The sequence below is a fragment of the Cervus elaphus genome, chromosome 22 (assembly GCF_910594005.1).
Source record: "Cervus elaphus chromosome 22, mCerEla1.1, whole genome shotgun sequence".
Taxonomy (NCBI): domain Eukaryota; kingdom Metazoa; phylum Chordata; class Mammalia; order Artiodactyla; family Cervidae; genus Cervus; species Cervus elaphus.
The window spans coordinates 5,492,958-5,515,494 of record NC_057836.1 but is presented as its reverse complement, the minus strand read 5'-3'; the positions used below and the strand labels follow the sequence as shown (position 1 = coordinate 5,515,494).

General features: G+C 54.8%; 1 protein-coding gene across 2 annotated transcripts; it reads left to right on the top strand.

Moving 5' to 3' along the window:
• The first annotated feature begins 3,466 nt into the window (after nt 1–3,466).
• LOC122680580 (1-acylglycerol-3-phosphate O-acyltransferase PNPLA3-like) lies at nt 3,467–21,803 on the top strand. Of its 2 annotated transcripts, none has more exons than XM_043882116.1 (9): nt 3,467–3,778; nt 6,945–7,177; nt 8,503–8,568; nt 11,576–11,785; nt 13,314–13,374; nt 15,810–16,016; nt 17,884–18,016; nt 19,550–19,654; nt 21,121–21,803. In XM_043882116.1, the coding sequence occupies exons 1-9, from the start codon at nt 3,592–3,594 to the stop codon at nt 21,284–21,286; spliced, it is 1,368 nt and encodes a 455-aa protein (XP_043738051.1). In that variant the 5' UTR covers nt 3,467–3,591; the 3' UTR covers nt 21,287–21,803. The 2 variants fall into 2 exon arrangements, with proteins under 2 accessions (XP_043738051.1, XP_043738052.1); XM_043882117.1 differs by having other exon boundaries at nt 3,471–3,778; nt 21,181–21,803.
• The last annotated feature ends 734 nt before the right edge of the window (nt 21,804–22,537 follow it).

Genomic DNA, 22,537 nt, shown 5'->3' with positions numbered 1-22,537 from the left:
CCAGGGAAGTCCCCGGCAAGCTGAGCTGAGTTGGACACTTTATATAAATATGTGATAAAGATCTAAAGTTTTAAAATCTAAATTATTTAATATGGCTGAAAGTTGAAACCTTATTCAATACTTTTATCAAGATAAATCTATTTGCAACTCTACCGTCCCACTCTCACCCAGCTGCCAAAGTAAAGAGTAATAGGTTTCATGCCTTACAGTCAGGCCAGTGAACTAACCAGCTTAGTAGCAACAGGAGTTTCTTAATACTGCAAAATGTTCCTCAGCCTTTGGGTACAGCTACTGCCAAAACAGCCCACATTTTATCATGATACCATGACGTTTAGAACATGAAGTTCAGCAGGGAACGGACACTTGCTATTTCTGGGTAACGCCGCTGTGCGTCATGTATCTTAATTGGCCCTAGACTACCAGACAGAGCTTTGACCTGGTCATTCCTAAATGCTTTGGCTGGCAGTCAAATTCTTGTTCTGTGAGCTCTGCTAGCAAGTCCTAAGCAGGGGTGGTGGGACCCCGGGGACCCCCTGTGCCACTCGCATCTGTAGTGGGGCCAGTCTTGTGGACTGAGCCCTTCACCCATGGGGACCGTGTTAACTCTGGGTAAGCAGTTCCGTTCAGAACTGAACGGACTGTTGGACACCCAGCTGGTGCTTCTGAGAGTTGTTGAAGTGGTGTTGGAAAAGTTGTCAACATGATTGATGTCAGAAGCTTGGTGGGGAAAAACAGCATGAAAGTGTTATTCAGCCAGTTGTGTCTGACTCTTTGCAACCCCGTGGAATGTAACCCACCAGGCTCCTCTGACAATGGCATTCTCCAGGCAAGAACACTGGAGTGGGTAGCCATTCCCATCTCCAGGAGATCTTCCTGATCCAGTAATCAAAAGCAGGTTTTCTGCCTTGGCAGGCAGGTTCCTTATGGTGGAGCCCATAAAAACAGCCTAACCTCAGAACTTCCCACGGAGTGTTAACACAGGTTAACACTTCACGCCTCCACTGCAGGGTGCACGGGTTCAGTCCCTGGTTTAGGAACTAATATTTGGCAAACCTTGCAGTGTGGCCAAAAAACCCCCCAAAATCAAAACTGCCTACCCTCACATGGTTAAGGAAACTGAGCTAAGAGGTAAAAGATGCCTGCAAAAATCTAACTCTACTAAGGAGTGGCGAAGCCTGCTTTTGGGCTCAGTCATCCCTCGTGGCTCAAATGGTAACGAGTCTGCCTGCAGTGCGGGAGACCTGGGTTCGATCCCTGGCTTGGGAAGATTCCCTGGAGAAGGAAATGGCCACCCACTTCAGTATTCTTGCCTGGAAATTTCCACGGACGGAGGAGCCGAGCAGGCTAGAGTCCATAGTGCCGCAAAGAGTGGGACACGGCTGAAGCGACTAACCCAACAGCACTGATCCCATTTCAAAGCTCACAGCCTGCCCTGCGGAGCACTGGGCAAGGGGCTGAGAGAGCTGGGACCGGGGCCCCTGCTCAGACCTTTCTTCTCTTTGTTTGGGCACAAGGGTGTCCGCTTGCTGTCCATGTGACGAAGAGGTCACTCTCAGCCCTGCTCCTTTCCCACCTTCATCCGGGTCACGCTAGGGAGCACAGATGTCCCTGGCAGCTGCCATGAATGTGCATCCATGGATTGGAAGAGAACGCAAAGGCCAGTGGCTGTTGGCAGGGCGACTCATCTGGAACCTGCATTCACAGCCTCGAATTTTAGTCCTAAGAGCAGCTACGCAACACAGCAGGGCTGGCGGGGGCCGGAGTGCCCGGTAAGGGGCAGGAGTCGTCGAGAGATTGTGGACCCAGCGGACCCTGCCAACAGCCTCCGTTTTCCCACCCAGAAGTTTCATTTCTGTCCCAGCCCTGAGTGTAGGGCGGGTGTGGAGGGCAGTCAGTCGGGGCAGGCCTGTGAGTTCTGCCCCACCCTCACCCTAGCCAAGCCAACATGGTCCGGGACAGACAGAGGGACCACCCCTTTCCTTGCGTTGGACCTCCATCAGTGAAGTATCTGTGTGAGGCTCTGATGGTCCAGGTGGTACTCGGGTATGCAGCTCCCACATCCCGGGGTCTGGTCCACAGAGACGAGACAGAATGGCTCACGCTGGGGGTCTGCAGTCCCTGAAGCAGCCCAGCCTCAGCCTCTGCCCAGATCCTGGCACGGCCCTCCCCCATACCTCCAGGCCAGGCTCACCTGGAACAGGGGATGTCTCAGACTTGGGAAACTCTGTGGGTGGGGGTCATGCATAACCAATGTGGTCAGGCCACAGGTGACATTCGGAATCCTGGCAGCGTCTCCACCGGTGGTTTTACAGATGAGGATTACAGAGAGGGGGCGGCCGATCCCAAGGCCCACACTCTGTACCCCATGTGGGCTTGGTGGAGGGGGGAGAGGCGTTTCTGTCCACAAAACAGGGGGTGCGATGGCCCAGTGACCTGGTTGCTGGCTTTGCAACTCTGGGCAAGAGCCTAACCTGCCTTTGCGGGCTGCTATGGAAATTCTCTGTGCAGTGCCGTCCCAGAGTCCATGGGGATCCCAGGCACTTCCTAAGGGCCCGAGCCTCCAGAACCCCAAACCCTGCACCACCCACGCCACCCCCCAAGCACCTGTTATGTACAATTTTGACTTAGAAGTGAATTTTTGAAAGAAACCTTCGTATCATTATCATTCACTGAAAAATCTCCACCATTTGCCATGGACCGAAGACATCATGCAAAACCTTGTAGGAAGTCAAAGACATGAAATTCTATTTAGATGCTGGTGCCTACTGCAAGCTTGCTTCCTCCTGTAAAAAGGTAAATGAATACACTGTCAGAAGCATATTAAGAACCTAAGTGGCGGACTCCCTCGGTGGCTCAGTGGATAAGAATCTGCCCGCTAACACAGGCCACAGGAGTTCTATCCCTGGTCCAGGAAGATTCCACCGGCTGCGGAGAAACTAAGCCCCTGAACCCCAGCTACTGAAGCCCACGCGTCCTAAAGGCCCACGCACCCTAAAGGCCCACGCACTGCAACTCCTGAGCCCAAGTGTTGCAACTGCTGAAGCCGGTGTGCCTGGGGCCTGCGCTCGGCGACAAGAGAACGCACTGCAAGAAGAACCCAGGCATTGCAGTGAAGAGGAGGTCCCCTGGGGCAGAAAAGAAGACACAGGACTACGGAAAATTTAAAAATAAATAAATAAATAAATAAAAATTTAAACAAAGAACGTTAAGTAGGCAGCTGTAAAGTTCTAACTGGTTTAAGGGATGAAAAGGAACCGGCAAGGGAGCTCTCCATCTTCACTGTCTACGGAGCTGCGGGAACTTCCCTCTCCACCCTCACCTGGCACAGGTCTTCTGCTTTCCTCTCCTCCGCGGGGTCCAGACCCCTCCCAGCCTTCCGCCTCCGGGGAGGGCGGGGTGGCCGCGCTGTCTGCATTGGGCCGCCCAGAGGCTCACTCGCGTGGTCCGAGCGGGGCGGGGCCGGGGCCGGTGACGTCGCGCCGGGAATAACCCGGGCTGCAGCGCCCAGGACCGGCGGAGAGCCAGGGTGGGCGCCGGACGGAGCCTGGGCGCGCTCGGAACCCGGGCCCGCCGCCCCAACCTGCCGCCGCTATGTACGACCCTGAGCGCGGCTGGAGCCTGTCCTTCGCCGGCTGCGGCTTCTTGGGCTTCTACTACGTCGGGGTGACCAGCTGCCTGAGCGAGCGCGCCCCGCACCTCCTTCGCCACGCGCGCAAGTTCTTCGGCGCCTCGTCGGGCACGCTGCACTGCGCCTTCTACCTCGCCGGGATCCCGCTGGGTAAGTCCCGGGCTCCGCGCCGGGATGGGGCGTGCGCTGGGAGCCGGGGCTGGAAGCGGGCCCTGCGCGGCTAAACCCGGGGTCTTCCCCCAAACAGTTGCGTCCTCCAGTGCATCTTTTTCGCCCGGCGCCGGGGAGCCCTGAAAGCGGGCCAGGAAACCCGGAGCACATCCTCGCCTCACCTCCCTTTTGCTGCCCAGTCTTGGAGGAAGCCCCCCACCCCACTCCGAGACTAGAGCCAGGTGGTCTAAGCGACGGGGAAGAGGGGGCATGACGGATCGCGGGAGTGGAATTCCCATTTGCCCTAAGTGAGGCCCGGAGGGAGGTTTCTGGCTGTGTCCCAGGCAGGGGTGGGTACCTTCTTCGCTCTGGAGACTCGAGGGTCTTAGACTGCCCCCTCCCCGCCGCCCCCGGGGGCCTTTGAACTCCGCCCAACCCTGGGGCGGGAGGCTGGCGCCTGGGTGCCTCTCAGGTAGAAGGCAGCTAGCTGGTTTGGGGTGAAAGGGTGTTGAGGAGAGATGTTTTGGGGAGAGGAGAGGAATTAGGAAAGTTGTCTCCTCTCCTCCTTTCCTGGTGTTTGAGACCCTTTGGGGGACTGGACATTCACATCCCATCTTCCCCACCACGTTCCTGCACAGTGCCCTGGAAACAGGTCCTGGGTGTTTCAATCTTGTCCTAGTGAAGGTCTCCGTCCACGTGGAAACCGGAGGGAGGGGAGGACCGAGGCTGGTGGCCAGCGGGCCTGAATTACTAGGGTCTGGCATCCTTGGCCTGTAGTTTTGCCAGGGAGCAGAGCCTGGAGCGAGTGCGGCTGTTGGCGCCCACACAGGGCGATAGAGCTTCTTTTCACTGGCCCACTGGCCCCTGTTTTTCTGGGCTTCCTCAACTGTTTACTTTTTGCTCTACCCAGGGACGGCTGTGTTGGGCACTGCCAGCAGGGAATGACTGTTCCTGGAGGCCAGGAATCCCTTGCCAATACTCGCAGCCCTGCCATTGGATAGGATCAGTGAGCAGACCCTGGGCTGATTGTGAGGTGGGGATTGGAAGAGGCCATGCTGGCAACCGTCTCCATTGAGAAGGAGAGGGGCAAAGAGCAGGAAATGTGACCTCGGGGGCGACTAGACTGGACACACGGGCAGTCCGCACAGCTTGGACTTGAGCTGTGATAAAAGCCAACCCTTGTGTCTTGGCTTGTGACCTGGAGACATCCAGACAGTCAAATGTTTCATTGATTCAAATGCACAGACCCCAGCACAGGAACTCAGCCAACTCCAGCCCAGCGGGGGCTCACAGGTAGAGGACAGGTGCAGCGGGGGGCTGGGCTTGCAGGGGGAGGCTCAGGACCACCAAGTCCCCCGAAAGGGTCTGGAGGTTTTGGCAAGAACTGCTCCCCAGAGTCTAAGAGCCCCGGTTTCCTGCTTTAACTGCCTGTCTGACTTTGGGGAGCTCCGGGGAGCATTCCCAGGCCCTGTGGCTTGGGCAGGGTTCCTGAGCGCACCTCTCAAGCAGGGCTGACCTGGAAGGAGAGCCTGGCAGAACCAAGCAGCTCTGTGCAGTCATGCGCCTTCTGTCTGGGCTCAAGGGGGCCACATGTGCAGGGAGAGCCCAGTGGAGTCAGAAGTGGGTCAGGGCCTGCTGGCGTGTCCGGGCCCTCTGCATCCCCACATCTGTGGACGACCAGGGCTCGGACTGGGACAGGGGTAGCCCTGCCTGCCAGGGTAGTGCAGACCACCAGAGGGGACCAGGCCAGTGAGTGAGGTCAAATGGAGCGTGAGTGGGCCCTGTGTCCACTAGACGGTTTGACAATTGTAGCATTAGAGGTTAAAAGTGTCCTTGGTGGCTCAGATGGTAAAGAATCTGCCTGCACTGCAGGACACCCAGGTTCGATCCCTGGGTGGGGAAGATCCCCTGGAGGAGGGCATGAGAACCCACTCCAGTATTCTTGCCTGGAGAATCCCCATGGACAGAGGAGCCTGGCGGGCTATGGTCCACAGGGCTGAGTGACTCTTTCCCTTTCCAGAGGTTAAAAGTTAAGTCTAGGGACTTCCTTGGTGGTCCAGTAGCTAGGACTGCATGCTCCCAATGCAGGGGACCCGGGTTCCATCCTTGGTTGGGGAACTAGATCCCACATGTCACAACGAAGAATTCTCATGCTGCAACTGGGAATTTGCATGCTGCAATGGAAGCGCTAGCCTGCCACAATGAAGATCAAAGATCCTGTGTGCCCCAACTAAGACCTGGTGCAGACAAGTAAATAAGAAAATATGTTTTTATGTTATTCTTAAATAAATAAGAAAATATGAGGTGCTTCCTCTGCGTTGACCGTGTACAGATTTCAGTGTACCTAACCTTTTCTGTCTCCAAAATGTAGGTGAGTGTTGTCCCATGTTCAAAACATACTGTCTGAGGCTCAGAAGCAGGGATGTAACGTGTTGAAGTTGCTCAGCTAGTAAGCAAGAGACAGGATTCAAAGTCAGGTCCCAGCCTGCACTTGCTGTCTGCTCCCTGCAGGGTTAGGTCCATCCATGCTCAAGCTCTGATGCTGTGGGTTCATGGCATCTGGCCTTGATGCAGGGATGAAGACAAAGAGAGGGCTCCCTGGGCCTTTGGAGGCCCGTTCCTCTGGTCTGGGTGGGTCAGGAACGGCTCCGACCAACAGGAATATGTAAATCTCATGTTTCCTAGTTGTTGTGGTTCAGTCGCTAAATCGTGTCTGACTCCTTGTGACCCCATGAACTGCAGCACACCAGGCTTCCCTGTCCTTCAGTATCTCCCAGAATTTTCTGAAATTCATGTCCATTGAATCACATGGAAGAAGTAAAAGACATCAGTGAAATGTGTTTTCTTGATCCCAGTATAGCCAAAATATTACCATTTTCACATCTAATCAATACAAAACATCATCTGTGAGAGAGTCAATGTTTTTGTTGTTATTGTCGTTCTAAGCCCTTGCGATCCGGTGTGTCTTTTACTCATCAGTGTGGACTAACCACCAGCCGGATCAGGCAGCCCAGGCTTAGACAAAGGGGAGGGTCGGCAGCTTCCTTGCCATCAGGTTCCTGGTCCCACCACAAAGCAATTCCCGCCTCCAGGGTGGTACATTCCTTTGCATATTTCTCTCTCCACCCCCACACCTCCCTTCTCCCCCACCTCACCCCGCACCCAGAGCAGAGATTGCGGATCCTCGTGGACGTTGTCCGGACTGTCAGGAGCCGGAACTTGGGGATCCTCCACCCAGCCTTCAGCTTGAGCAAGCATGTCCGAGACATTCTCCACAGACACCTCCCCGACAACGTCCACCAGCTGCTCTCTGGCAAGATGGTCATGTCACTTACCAGAGTGTCCGACGGAGAAAACGTGCTGGTGTCGGATTTTCATTCCAAAGCTGAAGTCGTGGACGTAAGCGGTTTGTTTATCTGGTACTGTCTAGTCGGAAGGGCCATTTTGTTTTGGAAGCAACACAGGGAGGGGCTGTTGTAGGCCAATCGGCCCCAGTTTTTACTTAAGATGCAAGAGAACCTGGTTGCCCGTGATGCTGGTTGGCTTCACTGTACCAGAGTGATGTAAGCTGTGTGCCTCCAGCGGTCCGGTCCACAGCATGTGCAACCCTGGGGTGTCCCAGACGGTGTCAGGTTCAGACAGTGTCTCCCCCTCCTTCCCGACTTGGATCATAAGCCCTGCTCCAGGGACCTTATGTGTGTGGCCCTCCTCCCAACGATGCCTGTTCCTTAATGAGGACGTGTCCACTGAAGCCCCACACGGGTGGGAGCGTGTCTCGGTTACCTCTGTCCTCTGGCTGTAGCACAGAGAAGATCATTGGTGACATCAAAATACCGTTTGGTTTGGCTGATGTCTTTTGTGAGAATGCCTTGGGTGTCATTTCACTTAACACGGGTCCGGACGAGCAAGCTGCCTGGCATAGGTAACCAGCTGCTTCCCAGCAGCCAGTGTCGTCTTCCGCCTAAGCTGTTTCCAGGAGCATTTTCTAGGCACCCAGCACCCGCGCATCCCCACAGGAGCTCTTTTCTCTCGTTGCACCAGTGTTACATCATGCTTATGCTCGCTAGCCGGTGAGGCGCAGAGCGTGGTCCCTGGGCGACCAGGCAGCAGTATCTCAGGCTCTCAGGCCCCGCCTCCAACTTGCCTCCTCAGAATCTTAGGGGTGGGGCCCCGAGTCTGTGGTTGGCCAAGCTTTCCAGGAGATTCTGATGAATGGCAGTAATTGCAAAGCCCTGATCTAATCTCCTTGCCAGGCAATCAGCTAGTCAGCAACTAGTTGGTCCTGTCTGTGATGGCCCAGTGGGACCCTCGTGGGGAGCAGAGACGGGAGGTTTAAGTCTGAAGTTACACGTGGACCCTGAGCTTCCCAGGTGGCGCAGTGGTAAAAACCTGCCTGTGGTGCCGATAGGTGCAGGAGATGCAGGTTCGATCCCTGGGTCAGGAAGATCCCCTGGAGGAGGAGATGGCTCCCTGATCCAGCATTCTTGCCTGGAAAACCCCATAGACAGAGGACCCTGGCGGGCTACAGTCCATCAGGGTCACAGAGAGTCAGATGTGTATGGGCGGGCTCATTTTCATTCAACCATTTAGTAAAGCAGCGGCTCTGCCAACAGCGCTTTCAGGCTCATTGCTCTCCTTGCTTGGAGAAGGCTTGTAAAGGCCCAGGGGTAAAAGGCTGCCTGCTCTGGGCTGTGCTGTGGTTTCACTCTCTTTTGTCTTCTCAGGCCTTGTATTGTTCCTGCTACATCCCTGTCGTCTTTGGCTTGATCCCCCCTTCCTTCAGAGGCGTGGTAAGTCCACTTTTAAACTGTGTTCCTGGGAATTCCCTGGTGGTCCAGTGGTTAGGAGTCTGCACTTTCACTGCCAGGGGCCTGGGTCCATCCCTGGTCCAGGAAACAAGATCCCATAAGCATCTTTGAAAAAACAAGGAGGACAAGGCAGTGGGTTCAGGCACCCTGGGCCTCTGAGACCTGTCCCTAAATGAAGAAAGCCTTTTGCCCCTCAGCCTTCAGACAGAGATTCCATAGCTGAACCCCTTCCAAGCTCTCTTGAAGCAAAACTGACTTCATGTGGGATAATTAACTGCTTACCTGTAACATAAGCTGTTTGTGTAATCTCCACATGAGCACCGAAAGAGGTGCCCAGTGGCCTGCTTAGAGTATAAGATGCTTAAGAGTCAGTTTACTCACTTAAGGTTTTATTCTGAGGAGCTGAGAGTTTCAATCCTCTCTGCCTCTGACTCTGTCCTTTTCAGCCCATGGCTTTGGGCAGAGGCTGCCGACAGGGCTGTGAGTCAACACCTGTGTGGACACATGTCGCTGTCCCTGAGCACAGGCCCAGGAGGAAGAGCAGACGCCGAGCGCTGGTCCTGCGGACTGTGGGCCGGATGCCGGACCACCTGGCAGCCTCCCTCTAGGGCCGTAGTTGCTGGATAATTCTGTCCCCCTGTCCCGGGACACCCGGCGATGTCTGGAGCCCGTTTAGGTTGTCACAGCTGTGGGAGAGAAGACGAGACATCCCCATGTCTCAGCAGTAAGGCACTTCAGAAGCCCTTTTGGTTCACGCTTTAACAGCAGTGCGGGCCTCACGTTGCAAAGGCAGGTCATGAACAGCCTCATTCATGCCCCGGAGCTTCCACAGGACAGACACATGCGGGCCCTATTTACAGATGAGAAGACTGAGTCCTGGAGCCATGAGATGGTTCCCTGCGGTTCTCACAGCCCCTGCCTGGCAGACAAACCTAGAATCGAGTGTCTGCTTTAGCCCACGTTAGCTGGGCCACGTTGACATGTTCCTATCTTTCTTTCTAACGTCTATGTGTTGATTTGGCTGTGCCAGCTCTTAGTTGCGGTACTCTGGATCTTCAGTTGTAGCATGCAAACTCTTAGCTGTGGTGTCCTGGGTCTAGTTCCCTGACCAGCCACTGAACCCGGCCCCCTGTATTGGGAGTGTGGAATCTTAGCCACTGAGCCTCCAGGGACGTCGCTGGACACATGTCTTAACTCTTAGATTGAATTGCAACCTGGGAGTCAATAACACTGGGCAGTTGTTCCACCGTCGTGGAAATTACCTGGCAATAGCACAGCGAAGTCCCCAGCACAGAGCCTGGCTCTCTTAAGTACCAGGTAAATATGGGCGGTTTTGTCGTTGTTGTTATTGTCATCTTTGCACTCCCCTTGGCTGCTCCCGCCGTGGTGCACACTCAGTCACACCCTCAGTGTCCTCAGATGAAACCTGCTGACAATCAGAACGGAGCCTTCTTGAGATGCCACTGAGCAAACCCGGAACATTCCTCTAGGAAAGTTCAGGCTGGAGGAAAGATTCCAGACGACAGAAGAGTCATTGGACTTTAGAATAGACCTTGAGGGGCAAAAGAGAGGATATATGTGTATGTAGAACAGAGTCACTCTGCTCTACAGCAGAGACGTAAGACAGCATTGTGAAGCACCTAGACTCCAATAAACATGAATTTAAAAAAATAAAACATCATTGAAAAAACAGTCACTTGCTTCCTCCCTTCTCAATCTTAACTCAAGTTTCCTGACGTTAGGTTCCGAGTCCTTTTCTGCCAGTGAGGGTTTTGACGCTGACAAACAGCAAGAATATAGAAACTACCGCTGTGTATGCACACCTAATCACTTTGGCCTCAAGAGAGGACGCTCTTGATAGCTAAGGCTTGCGTGAACATGCCTGATTCTCTCCCGGACTCGTTTTAGGCCAAAGCGTGCCCTGACATTTCTCCCTTTGGAAGGATGGGCTGGGGTATTTGCTATTTGTGATAGTTGTGATATTTGAAGGCCCCCCACCCCCACGGTGGGCACTGACAGCTGGGCTGGGATGGTTTTAGCTTTGGGAATCATTCAAGAGGTTGGTTTCACAGGTCCAGACTCTATCCAAACTGTAGCAAAACCTGTCTGCCCCAGCCTGGCCTTGGGCACTAGGGTTGTTCAAGGCTATGAATATTTTTTTTCCTCTCTGTAATTCTTCATTGAGGCTATGAATATATTAATAGGAGGACTTCCCAGGTGGCTCAGTGACAAAGAACCCACCTGCCAATGCAGGAGACGCAAGAGTTTGGGTTTGATTCCTGGATTGGGAAGATCCCCTGGAGTAGGAAATGGCACCCCCATTCCAGGTATTCTTGCCTGGAGAATCCCATGGGCAGAGGAGCCTGGTGGGCTACAGTCCATGGGGTCGTAAAGAGTTGGACACAACAGAGCGCTTACCATGGAATATAGGAAAATGGATTCTCACAGTACTTACCCCAAATGCACCGTAGCTGTGGGATAAGATGCCATTTTTTAAGAGCTCAGGTCCCAGGTTCACCACGTCATTTAAGTCTCCAGTGCTGGTCCTCATTGCCCAGGTGTGGGCAGAGAGTCAGGACCGCAGGTTAAGTGTCTTGTCCGAGATTGCTCCAGCAGCTGGGGGCCTCTGGAATTGAACCCATGACATCTGTCTCCCTTTCAGCCTGATCTACATCACACTCTGCCCTGAGTGCACACAGCGCCCCTAGTGGAGGCAAGTTGCATGGACTCGCCTGGGGGCGCTCCCAGCTGGGCGGAGCACCGCGGAGCACCCAGCAGCATGTGGCAGTCCTGAGTGCCAGCCTGCAGCCTGCTGGCGCAGAAATGCTCACTAGGGGTTTGCTGCGAGTTGTTCCAAGCTCCCTGTTCTCTCACTAGGTCTGCCTGCGGCTCTGAGAAGTCTCTGTCCCTAATCTGAAACACACAGAAAACTCCAGCCCAGAGCTTCTGACAGTGTGTGCTTTTTTCCTTTTTCCTTCTCCCTTAAAAGCGATATGTGGATGGAGGAATAACTGATAACTTACCCTTCATTGATTCCAAAACAACCATCACCGTGTCTCCCTTCTATGGGGAGAGCGACATCAGCCCCAGAGTCAAGTCCACGTTCTTACTTCACGAAGGCTTCACCAGGCTCAACATGCACTTCTGCACAGAGAACCTCTGCCTGATGTTCCAGTCGCTCTTCCCCCCGGATGTCAAGGTGAGGGGGGCTCTGAGTTCTGGGGGTGCTGCTCTCCCCTTTGCATCCCTCTTTGCCAGGGGACCCAGCAGCTCTTCAGGCTTCCCTGATGGCTCACTGGGTAAAGAATCTGCCTGCAATGCAGGAGACGCGGGAGAAGTGGGTTCAATCCCTGAGTCGGGGGAAGGGAATGGCAAGGCACTCCAGTATGCTTGCCTGAAACATCCCAGGGACAGAGGAGCCTGGCGGGCTACAGCCCAAAGGGTCACAAAGAGTCGGACCCGACTGAGCGAGCAGAGCAGCAGCTGTCCTCCACACTGACTGACCAGCAGCAACAAACCCCAGCCTGGAAAAGGGACTCAGCCCAGTGCTGCCTCCTGCTGGTCACCAGAATCCCCCGGGGCCACTGAAAGGGAGGGCTGGGGGTCGCCACTGAGATCCCACTTCCAGGGGCTAAGGCTTAAGTATCCACAGCCTGAATCCATCTGCCAATGCACGAGATGCAAGAGACTCAGGTTGGGTCCCTGGGTCGGGAAGATCCCCTGGAGGAGGAAATGGCAACCCACTCCAGTATTCTTGCCTGGGAAATCCCATGGACAGAGGAGGCTGGCGGGCTACAGTCCATGGGGTTGGCAAAGAGTTGGACACGACTGGTCATAGCACATCACAGCTTGGGCAGTAGGGTGTCTTTTTTTTTTTTTAATTATCCCAATGATTCTCTTTTTAAATTAATTAATTAATTTGGCTACACTGGGTCTTAGTTGTGGCACAAGATCTAGCTCCCTGACCAGAGATTAAAAGCCCCTGGCTCGGGAGTGCAGAGCCTGACCCACTGGAGCACCAGGGAAGTCCCCCAGTGATTCTTGGCAGCCATGGTCAGGAATTACACTGCATGTGGTGGCTGAATCTCCCCCACCCCCAGCTCTGCCTTGAGACTTGTAGGATCTTAAGGGATTGAACTTGGGTTCTTGGCAGTGAAAGCGTGGAGTCTTAACTGCTGGACCACACGGGAAATTCCCCGTTTAATCTTTTCTTGGTTGTCGCTATAGTGTGGTGGACCTTACCACCCTAATAGAGTAAGAAAGTTGGTAGAATCTGCACAGTGACAGCTCTCTGGGGAGAAAGAAGGCCATGCCATACGGCGTACCTGGAGGTGTGTGCTCACAGGTGGAGAGAAGGCTGGGCCACAGCATCGGGTGCCCGTGTGGTTTGAGTGCAGAGGAGGCAGCCCAATGTCCCACGACAAGCAGATCAGGCCCCGCTATTTGTGAGGATGGAGGCTTGTCCAGGGACCAAAGGAGACCAGAGGAACCAGCTCCCGTCATGCTGGGGCGCCAGCCTGGGCTGTGCGCGGAGCGGGTGTCGTTCGAGTCAAGTCCTGCCAGGAAGCGGGGCTGCCTTCTCCCGGTAGCACAGAGCCCCGTCCACACACGGCATCGACTCGGAGCTCGGAGGATTCTTTCTCTGAGCCTGCCATCTTCAGGTGATGCTGAAAGGAATGGCGCGTGGTGACTCCGCCTGCGGTTAACTTCACGTGGTTTGTTCACAGGTGCTTGGAGAGATGTGCCTTCAAGGATATTTAGACGCGCTCAGGTTCTTGGAGAAGAACGGTGCGTATGGTGGGGGCGACAGCCATGCCCTTTGAGCCAGCTTTCTGTTCACAGTCTTGGTCACCAGGGGAACCGTGCTGGATCCACCACCCAATGCTCAGCACATTCACCTGCCATCTGGCTCGGCCCTGAGAGATAGGAAATCGTTGCCCCCATTTTACAGATGGGGAGATGGAGGCAGCCATGGCCCGCATTCCAGGGAGCAGAGCTGGGATCAGCGCTGCTGACCCTGCAGAGGTCACAGCCCCGGCTTCCTCTCCCACTGAAGGGTCTGCCTGCCTGGAGCTTAGTCTTGAGACTGGGGAGGAGGGCAGGTACGTACATAGAAGGCTGACAGAGTGCTCAGTGCCCTACAGGATATGTAGATTCAAATGGGGTTCAGTTGGTGGGCGGGGGGTGGGTTCTGCAAGGAAAGGGAAAGCAGGGCTCCTGGGAGGATGCGAATCTGCAGTGATGCTTTGAGGGTGAACAGGAATGTTTTAGGCATGGGGGTATGTGAGCATGAGGCCTGCAGACAGTCTTCGAGGTGGAAAGAAGGCGTGTGTCACTGGAGTGGTGGGGGTGGGGGACAGAGGAACAGATTCGGGGAGGCAGGAATGGGGGTGAGTGGAAAGAGGGGCAAGGCTGGGCCTCGTGGAGGTGGTGAGGGGCTTGGATCTCACAGCCATGGGGAGCCATGGCGGGCTGCTGACGCTGGAGTGGGGGCAGGCAGAGGGAGCTTTGCCAGGGCCCATGGCCGCGCTACAGAGAGGGTTAGGCCAACATCCCCGGTCAAGGTGGCCGCCGTGGGCTTGGGGAGGTGGAAGGGGCGGGACAGGACTGGGAGACGACCAACCAGAGGTCCCCAAGGAGGAGGACTTGGGGATTAAGCTCTGCCCTTGGCTTCTGTGGTCAGGACCGGAGCAGAGGGCGGCGCTCTCGGTTTGGGCCCTTGGGAGGGCACGGGTCCTGCAGGAAAGCTCGAGAGCCCCATGGGTGGTGCCCTGGGACAGATTTGGGTGGTTGGGCAGGCGGCATTGGGCCTTGCCAGGTGGCGCTCGTGGTAAAGAACCCACTTGCCAATGCGAGAGTTGCGGGAGATGCAGCTTCGTTCCCTGGGTCGGGAAGACTCCCTGGAGGAGGGCCTGGCAACCCACTCCAGTATTCTTGCCCGGAGAATCTCCATGGACAGAGGAGCCTGGCGGGCTACAGTCCATGGGGTCTCAGAGTCGGACACGAGTGAAGCAACTTAGCAGGCATGCACCCAGGCATAGTGGGCATAGTGATGTCAGAATTCGGGGTTCTAGACAGCAGGCCTGGACTGGGATTGAAATTTGGGAGCCAGCTGGGAATAAAAGACAATGAGGGACCCTATAGAAGTCGCTAGGTGACTGGGCAAGCCACTCCTCTCTCTGGGCCTCTGTTTCCACATCCGTAGCAAAAGGACTTTGGAGTAAATGATGCCAGCTGATCTTAGTAATTCTAAATCCTGGCGTGGGGCTGGGCGCTAGCAGCATTGGTGCTGGGTTTGGGTTTAGGGATCTAAGCAAGGTTCTGCCTCGGTCAACCTGGCTTCCTTGGGGTTCACTAGAGGATGCGTGGGGGCAGGGCAGGTATTCCCTGGAAACAGATTCTCTGAAACATTCCTAAGAGAGAATACCTCTCCAGAGGCTGAGTTGTGTGTCTGTCAGAGGCTGGAAAGATCCAAGGGAGTCGAAGTGGGAGGTGTAGCTTGGGAGTGAGGTGGGGGGCATGCAGGGACAGCCCCTGGGCTTTTAACCCCGAGGTTGGAAGCAAGAGGTGAGCTAGGGAAGGCGTGGGCATCCAAGTCTACCCGTCCTCCCGTCCCCACCCAGCGTGAGAGCAGGAACCACCCACTGGGATCAGCCCCTGAGCCCTGGCACCCAGGGCAGGGCCAGCACAGACTCCCCGACCTGTGGCTTCTTTCCGAGGTCGTGTGATGGAAGGGTGCCATCGTTGATGTCAGACCTGGGTTCGAATCTCGCTCTGACGCTTGTCGGCTGTGTGATTTTAGGCAAATCGCTTCACCTCTCTGGGCTTCTGATTCCTCAGCACTCAGCTGGGAGCAGTTGCGTGGCTGCTGCAGGGTCTGGAACATTGGGCTTCACCAGTGGTGCAGTTGTCATAAATCAGTTATCATCCTTCCCTCTGAACCTCCTGGGTCCACGTGTGGCTCTAGAGCCCACAGGCTGGTGAGTGACCGAGCCAGCTGCCCGCCTCCTCCATCCAGCTTCAAAGGCCCACACTGCGCTTTGCGTGTTAGGAAAAGGGAGGTGGAGCACGGTGGATCCCAGGCAGATTATTCCCAGGTGGATCCCCGCCGTGTCCTAACAGGCCTGTTAGCTTCCCTCTAACTGGGTGGGCAGGGTAGCTGGGCGAGTAGTGACCCCTTGCCCGAAATCGCCTGATCGGTTTTGTTTCCGTGCCCTTCGCAGGCATCCGCGACGGGCCCCATCTGTGCCTGAGTGTGTCCCCAGCAGAGTCGGAGCCAGAGGCGGAGCCTGAGAGCCTGGAGCCTTTTCTGGGCGTGGCCACCTGGGAGGCGTGGCCTGAGCGAGAGGAGCTGCTGGAACAAGTGCGCCTTGGGGTGCTCTCCTGGGACGAGAGCGTCCTGGAGACCCTCTCGCCCAAGCTCACCATGGGTACTGGCTCTGGGGGGTGGGGAGGGGGCGCACAGAGGAGGCGGTGGTCGGTGACCCTTTCAGAGCAGGAAGGGCGGCCTCCCCGTGAGCTGTGGAGGAAGGGCGAGCTGCTGCTTGGGAAGAAGCAGGGCAGAGTGACCAGCGCAGGTTGGTGGGGCTCCCGCCTCCCCGCATGGACCTCCTATCCCCCTGAGTCCTTGCTCTGTCTCCCTTCCCATGCGGTCATGGCCAGAGGAAAACAAGCTCCAGCTGAGTTTGTATTTTACTTATTTATTTAACACCAAAGACATTTTATATTGGGGTAGAACCGATTAACAGTGTCGTGATGGTGTCAGGTGAGCAGTGAAGAAACTCAGCCATACAGGTATCTATTCGCCCCCAAACCCTCCTCCCATCCAGGCTGGCACATAACATTGCAGCTGGGTTTGTTTGTTTGTTTGTTTAAATTTATTTTCAGTTGCACTGGGTCTTCGTTCCATCTGGTCAAAGCTGTGGGTTTTCCAGCAGTCGTGTATGGATGTGAGAGTTGGAGTATAAAGAAAGCTGAGCGCGCAAGCATAGATGCTTTTGAACTGTGGTGCTGGAGAAGACTCTTGAGAGTCTCTTGGATGCAAGGAGATCCAAGCAGTCCATCCTGAAGGAGATCAGTCCTGAATATTCACTGGAAGGACTGATGCTGAAGCGGAAACTCCAATACTTTGGCCACCTGATGCAAAGAACTGACTCATCAGAAAAAACCCTGATGGTGGGAAAGATTGAGGGCAGGAGAAGAAGGGGTCAACAGAGGATGAGATGGTTGGATGGCATCACCGACACGATGGGCATGGGTTTGAGCAAGCTCCAGGAGACAGTGAATGACAGGGCGGCCTGGCGTGCTGCAGTCTTCAGACACGACTGAGGCTGAACAGCAGCAAAGATGAAAGGGCCGCTGTTTCTTGCCTCAGGCACTAATGCCCTAGGAGTTGCAGTATCCTACAGCTGCTCCGGTTGTTGTGATCTGCGGCATCGTGAGGTCATCACAACGGGAAAACAGACGGCTAGCGGGTCCGGGTGGAAGAGGGGAATCCAACTGCAGATGCAAAGAAAAGGTCATGAAGCCTGGGCTGGGGAGATTTGAGATGTTTGTGTCCGCCTCCAAAAGGAATTTAAAGTGAAGTGGGATTTCCATTCTGGAAGACTCAATGCAGTGACTAAGACTCAATGCAGTTTTGATCCCTGGCCCAGGACCTGGATACCACATGCCACAACTAAGACTCAGCACAGCCAAATAAATTCAATAAATAAATTTAAAAATGAAGTAGTAATGAATGCTGCTCAGTTGTGTCCAGCTGTTTGGGACACCATGGATTGTAGCCCAGGAGACTCCTCTGTCCATGAAATTCTCCAGGCGAGAATACTGGAGTGGGCTGCCATTCCCTTCTCCAGGGAGTCCGTTAAAAAGAAACTCTTTAAAAGGGACCCTGTGTCCTGTCGGCGATCCAAGGGCTGTGTAGGCACATCCCACATCTGATCTCATTTGTGATAGATTCTGATTCCTTCCCTGGTGACTCAGATGGTAAAGGACACACCTGCGATGTGGGAAACATGGGTTCGATCCCTGGCTTGGGAAGATCCCCTGGAGAAGGGAAGCTATCCATTCCAGTATTCTGGCCTGGAGAATCCCATGAACAGAGGAGCCTGGCAGGCTACAGTCCATGGTGTCACAAAGAGTGGGACATGACTCAGAAACTTTCACTTTCACTTTTTCACTTTCTGATTGCATAGCTGCCAGGATTGGTAGGATTTATAGAAATTCCCGGCACCAGCTGGGGAAGGTGGTTTGGTTTTTACGCTGGTGGGAAACAGACCTCTGACTTGTGTTTTTTAGCACTGAGGAATGCAATGAGAAGCCGAGACGGGTTCATAAACAAGATTTTCAGCTTCTTCCCAGTTAAGATCATGTCCTACGTGATGCTGCCCTGCACACTGCCCGTGGAGTCTGCCATCGCTGTGGTCCAGAGGTGAACACTGCCCGTGGCTTTGTGGCTTCCTCTCGGGGCTGGGGGGTCGGGTGAGGATTCAGCTCAGAGCCTGGCTCCTTACACATCCGGGTGGAGCTCACAGTCTGCGTGGAACACCCTGGAAAGGCGCCTGGTTGGCGAGCCCCTGGCCACCCCGACGCCTAGGTTTGTCACTTCTTGCAGGTCTACATTTTTGGGAGGGAGGGGGATTTACTCCTGGTGTGTCGGAAGGATCCCGAGGCCTAAGCTATGTGGCTGCTAGGTTCCTGGGCATTTGTTTTCCCTCCATTTTCTTCACGTCTACTTTACTGTTTATTTTCTTTTTAGCAACGTAGTCAGCATGTCTTTCAGTCTGTCTTTTTAAAAGTCCCAAAGTGAAAGTGAAGCTCACTCAGTCATGCCCGACTCTTTGCGACCCCATGGACTATCCAGTCCAAGGAATTCCCCAGGCCAAGAATATTGGAGTGGGGAGCCTTTCCCTTCTCCAGGGGATCTTCCCAACCCAGGGATCAAACCGGGGTCTCCTGCATTGCAGGCGGATTCTTTGCCAGCTGAACCACAGGGGAAGCCCAAGAATCCTGGACTGGGTAGCCTCTTCCTTCTCCAGCAGATCTTCCCCAGCCAGGAATAGAAGCAGAGTCTCCTGCATTGCTAACAGATTCTTTACCAGCTGAGCTGTGAGAGAAGCCCTTGAAAGTCCCAGCCGTCCTTCAAACTCCAGCTCAGTTCTCTGGCTCTGCTGGACCTCCCAGATCACTCCCCAGCCCCACCACTCAGCCACCTGCCTCGCCCTGGGAGGAGGGCGGGCAGCTCTGGCATATTTTTTCCTTCCTTTTGTTTAAAAAGAATAGTTTGATAAGTTCTTTTATTTATTTGTTGTGGTTGTGCTTGGTTTTCAGACCAAGAAGCGCGCGGACTTCTCTAGTTGTGGCGCGCGGGCTTCGCTAGTTGTGGCGCGCGGGCTTAGTTGCCCTGTGGCATGTGTGATCTCCCTGGAGCAGGGCTGGAACTCACGCCTCCTGCGTTGGCAGGCGCGCTCCACCACTGAGCCGCCAGGGGAGTCCTCTGCTGACATTTCCTAAAGCCCGAGACATGGGGTCCTTTTCGTGTCTGGGGTGTTGGAGGCCTGGAGGGCAGAGGTCAGGCCTCCTTGGCAGCTTCGTCTGTGGGCGTGCATGTGGCCGAGCACCTTCCATGTGGGTGCAGGGGTGGTGTTTCAACCAGAAGATGCTGTGTGTCAGGGTCCACGCTGCCCCAGAGGAGCGGGGTCTTCGAAGACCCAGGCCTTTTTTCTCCATGTAAGTCCCTTGAGCTCTCCTGAATCCAAAGTGGCCCCATTTTGCTTTAGGGCTTTTAGGTGGGCTTGCCTTGCAGAATTTATCAGCTTGGGGTGAGAAGTGACCCTGGCCGTTTACCTGGATGATGGCACTGTCGTCAGATGTCTGCCTTCGGGCGGGGTTTCTTCTTGTCCTTTTGCTGTGGCTTGTCTTCACCTGCATACAAGGGGTGTGTCTCTGCATTTCCCTCCTGCAGACTGGTGACGTGGCTTCCGGACATGCCCAGTGACATCCAGTGGCTGTGGTGGGCCACCTCCCACCTGTGTTCTCAGGCCATGGTGCATCTGCTCCCCGCGTCCAGGTAGGTGATTTGGCTGTGGGTCTCGGGGTCCACCAGGCACCCTCTCATCTGCTCAGGCCTCACGCACCATCCTAGGAATGTCATTGGGCCCTGAAGAGATGGCAGGGAGCATGTCCCTGGTGCCTGAGGCCCTGCCTTACAGGAGGCAGCTGAGCCCATCAGCGGTCCCAGTGAACCTGCTGGGAGCCAGTGACCAAGACTCAGCTGCAGAGGGTGTGCGGACGCCCGGGGAGGTGTGTCCGCAGAGCGTCATTTTTTTAAAAGTTATTTATTTAGCTGGGCCAGGTCCTAGTTTCAGCACGTGGGATCTTGAGTTGTGGCATGTGGGGTCTAGTTCCCTGGCCAGAGATCAAACTCCGGCCCCCTGCACTGGGATCACAGAGTCTTAGCTACTGGACCGCCAGGGAAGTCCCCCACTGAGCCCATCCTGATGGCAGAGAGGAGAGAGCTGGCTGATGCAGCAGGGGCGGGGCCAATGGACAGGTAGCACTGGTTTGCCTAAAGGGAGTGGCTCTGGGTACCTGTAGCACCGGGAGGGGGTGGGGCAGGGAGAGGGGGCAGGGCCCCTTTCCGTGTGTGTGTGTGTGTGTGTGTGTGTGTGTGTGTGTGTGTGTGTGTGTTGTCGTTTGGGGCGGGGTGAGAGGGGCTGCCGCCTGTTACTGCAGATTCCCGTCTGACCTCAGACTCCCTGAATCCCGGTCTCTTGGGTTAGAACCCGGCCATCCGCATTGTTAACATGACCCAAGTCCTAATGCTTCCTGAATTCTGAAAACTAATGAGCAAGAAGGGCCTGGTTCCAGTAATGACTCTGGGATTTTGTCCTGAAAGTCGTGGACCTCGGCTTTCTCCCCTGTTCCCTGGGGTGATCCTCTTCTCATTAGGTGTCTGTGAGGCTTTGGGGAGCCCCCGGCTCAGTCCTGAAACATGGCAGGTGTCGGGAGAGAGCCCTCCAGTGTTTCTATTAACAGACATGGAAGGTTTGAAGTAGGGATGGAGGGGTCTGGCTTGTGCTGGGAAAATAGCAGTAGTGGCCTTGCGGAGGACGGATCCCCAGAGACGGCAGTAGACCTGGCCCAGCGAGGGGAAGGGCTTGCTCTCCAGCGAAACTGGAGGATGGAGCGCTGTTTGTAGGCTCCAGGTCAGAAGGAAGATAGCAGTTTTGAGGCCTTGCTGAGCTCTAGGCTGGTCGGCAGGCAGGAGCAGAGGGCGGGGGGATGGCGGTGTGGCTGCAGAGAGCCACCCTGGTGGGTGAGCTGGTGTGTGTGGGGGTGACCGATGGGCTCCTCCGGGCCTGTGCATGTCCAGTGGGGGGTGTCCGGGTGGCTGGGAGGGCCACAGGTTTGGAGGCCTGGGATGGAGTGATGTCAGCCCAGCACAGGGATGGGGGACCTGAAGCAGTGGACTTGGGCTGGGCCACCCTGCAGACCCCAGACCGTGTGACAGCGTCCCCCCTCCCACATCCCCACTGACACCACAGACCAGAGCGGCAGGTCGGCGGCTGAGTCAGAATTCATCGTTTGTTTCAGATCCCAAATCCCAGCAAGCGGCCAACGGCCTTCCTCCACAAACCGGAACACCGTGGGCGCCGCCAGGCTTCCTGCTCCCCCGTGGACCCACAGAGGCCAGAGCTGACATCTGTGATGTACGCAGAATGACCTCCGTGCTGAGTTTGTAGTGTCCTGAAACCAAAGGCAATCTTTCTGTCTTACAAAAAGCTAGGAAGCGACTCTTGGTGTGTGCAGTGGGTGCGGAGCTCAAGGATACCCAGGATATGAGTCTCTAAGTATCGGGGACCTTGCGGCGGGGGGCTGGGCTGCCCTTTGTGTGGTCTCGGGGGTTGCGGGGGAGGACGGTGGTCCCATCTCTCCATACAGGAAGCAGTAAGTGTGGGGCGAGGCGGGCTACCATCCTCCCAAGGACATCCCTGGTTAGGGGGTACATTATGAGGTGGTAACTAACTTGCACTCTGGTACATCTTTCTGACCTATTCTAAATATTTGGTGGAGTTATATTAGACATAACTCTCGGTTGGCACTGAGAGAGGGCATCAGAGGGCAGACACACTGACACCATAATCACAGAAAACTAGCCAATCTGATCACAGGAACACAGCCTTGTCTAACTCAATGAACCTAAGCCATCCCGTGTGGGGCCACCCAAGACGGATGGGTCATGGTGGAGAGGTCTGATGGAATGTGGTCCACTGGAGAAGGCAATGGCAAACCACTTCACTATTCTTGCCTTGAGAACCCCATGAACAGTATGAAAAGACAAAAAGATAGGACCCTGAAGGATGAACTCCCCAGGTCGGTAGGTGCCCAACATGCTACTGGAGATCAGTGGAGAAATAAGTCCAGAAGGAATGAGGGATGGAGCCAAAACAAAAACAACACCCAGTTGTGGATGTGACTGGTGATAGAAGCAAGGTCCGATGCTGGAAAGAGCAATATTGCATAGGAACCTGGAATGTTAGGTCCATGAATCAAGGCAAACTGAAAGTGGTCAAACAGGAGATGGCAAGAGTGAACGTCAACATTCTAGGAATCAGCAAACTAAGATGGACTGGAATGGCTGAATTTAACTCAGATGACCATTATATCTACTACTGTGGGCAGGAATCCTTTAGAAAAAATGGAGTAGCCATCCATCGTGGTCAACAAAAGAGTCCAAAATGCAGTACATGGATGCAATCTCAAAAATGACAGAATGATCTCTGTTCTTTTCCAAGGCAAACCATTCAATATCATGGTAATCCAAGGCTATGCCCTGACTAGTAATGCCGAAGAAGCTGAAGTTGAACTGTTCTATAAAGACCTACAAGACCTTCTAGAACTAACACCCAAAAAAAGATGTCCTTTTCATTATAGGAGACTGGAATGCAAA

What these genes read in the sequence shown, in the direction of transcription:
- LOC122680580 (XM_043882116.1), top strand. Translation starts at nt 3,592, where the DNA reads ATGTACGACCCTGAGCGCGGCTGGAGCCTGTCCTTCGCCGGCTGCGGC. An exon ending in CCTCGCCGGGATCCCGCTGG is followed by an intron (nt 3,779 to 6,944) that starts GTAAGTCCCGGG and finishes CCCCGCACCCAG; the next exon opens with AGCAGAGATTGCGGATCCTC. An exon ending in CCAAAGCTGAAGTCGTGGAC is followed by an intron (nt 7,178 to 8,502) that starts GTAAGCGGTTTG and finishes TTGTCTTCTCAG; the next exon opens with GCCTTGTATTGTTCCTGCTA.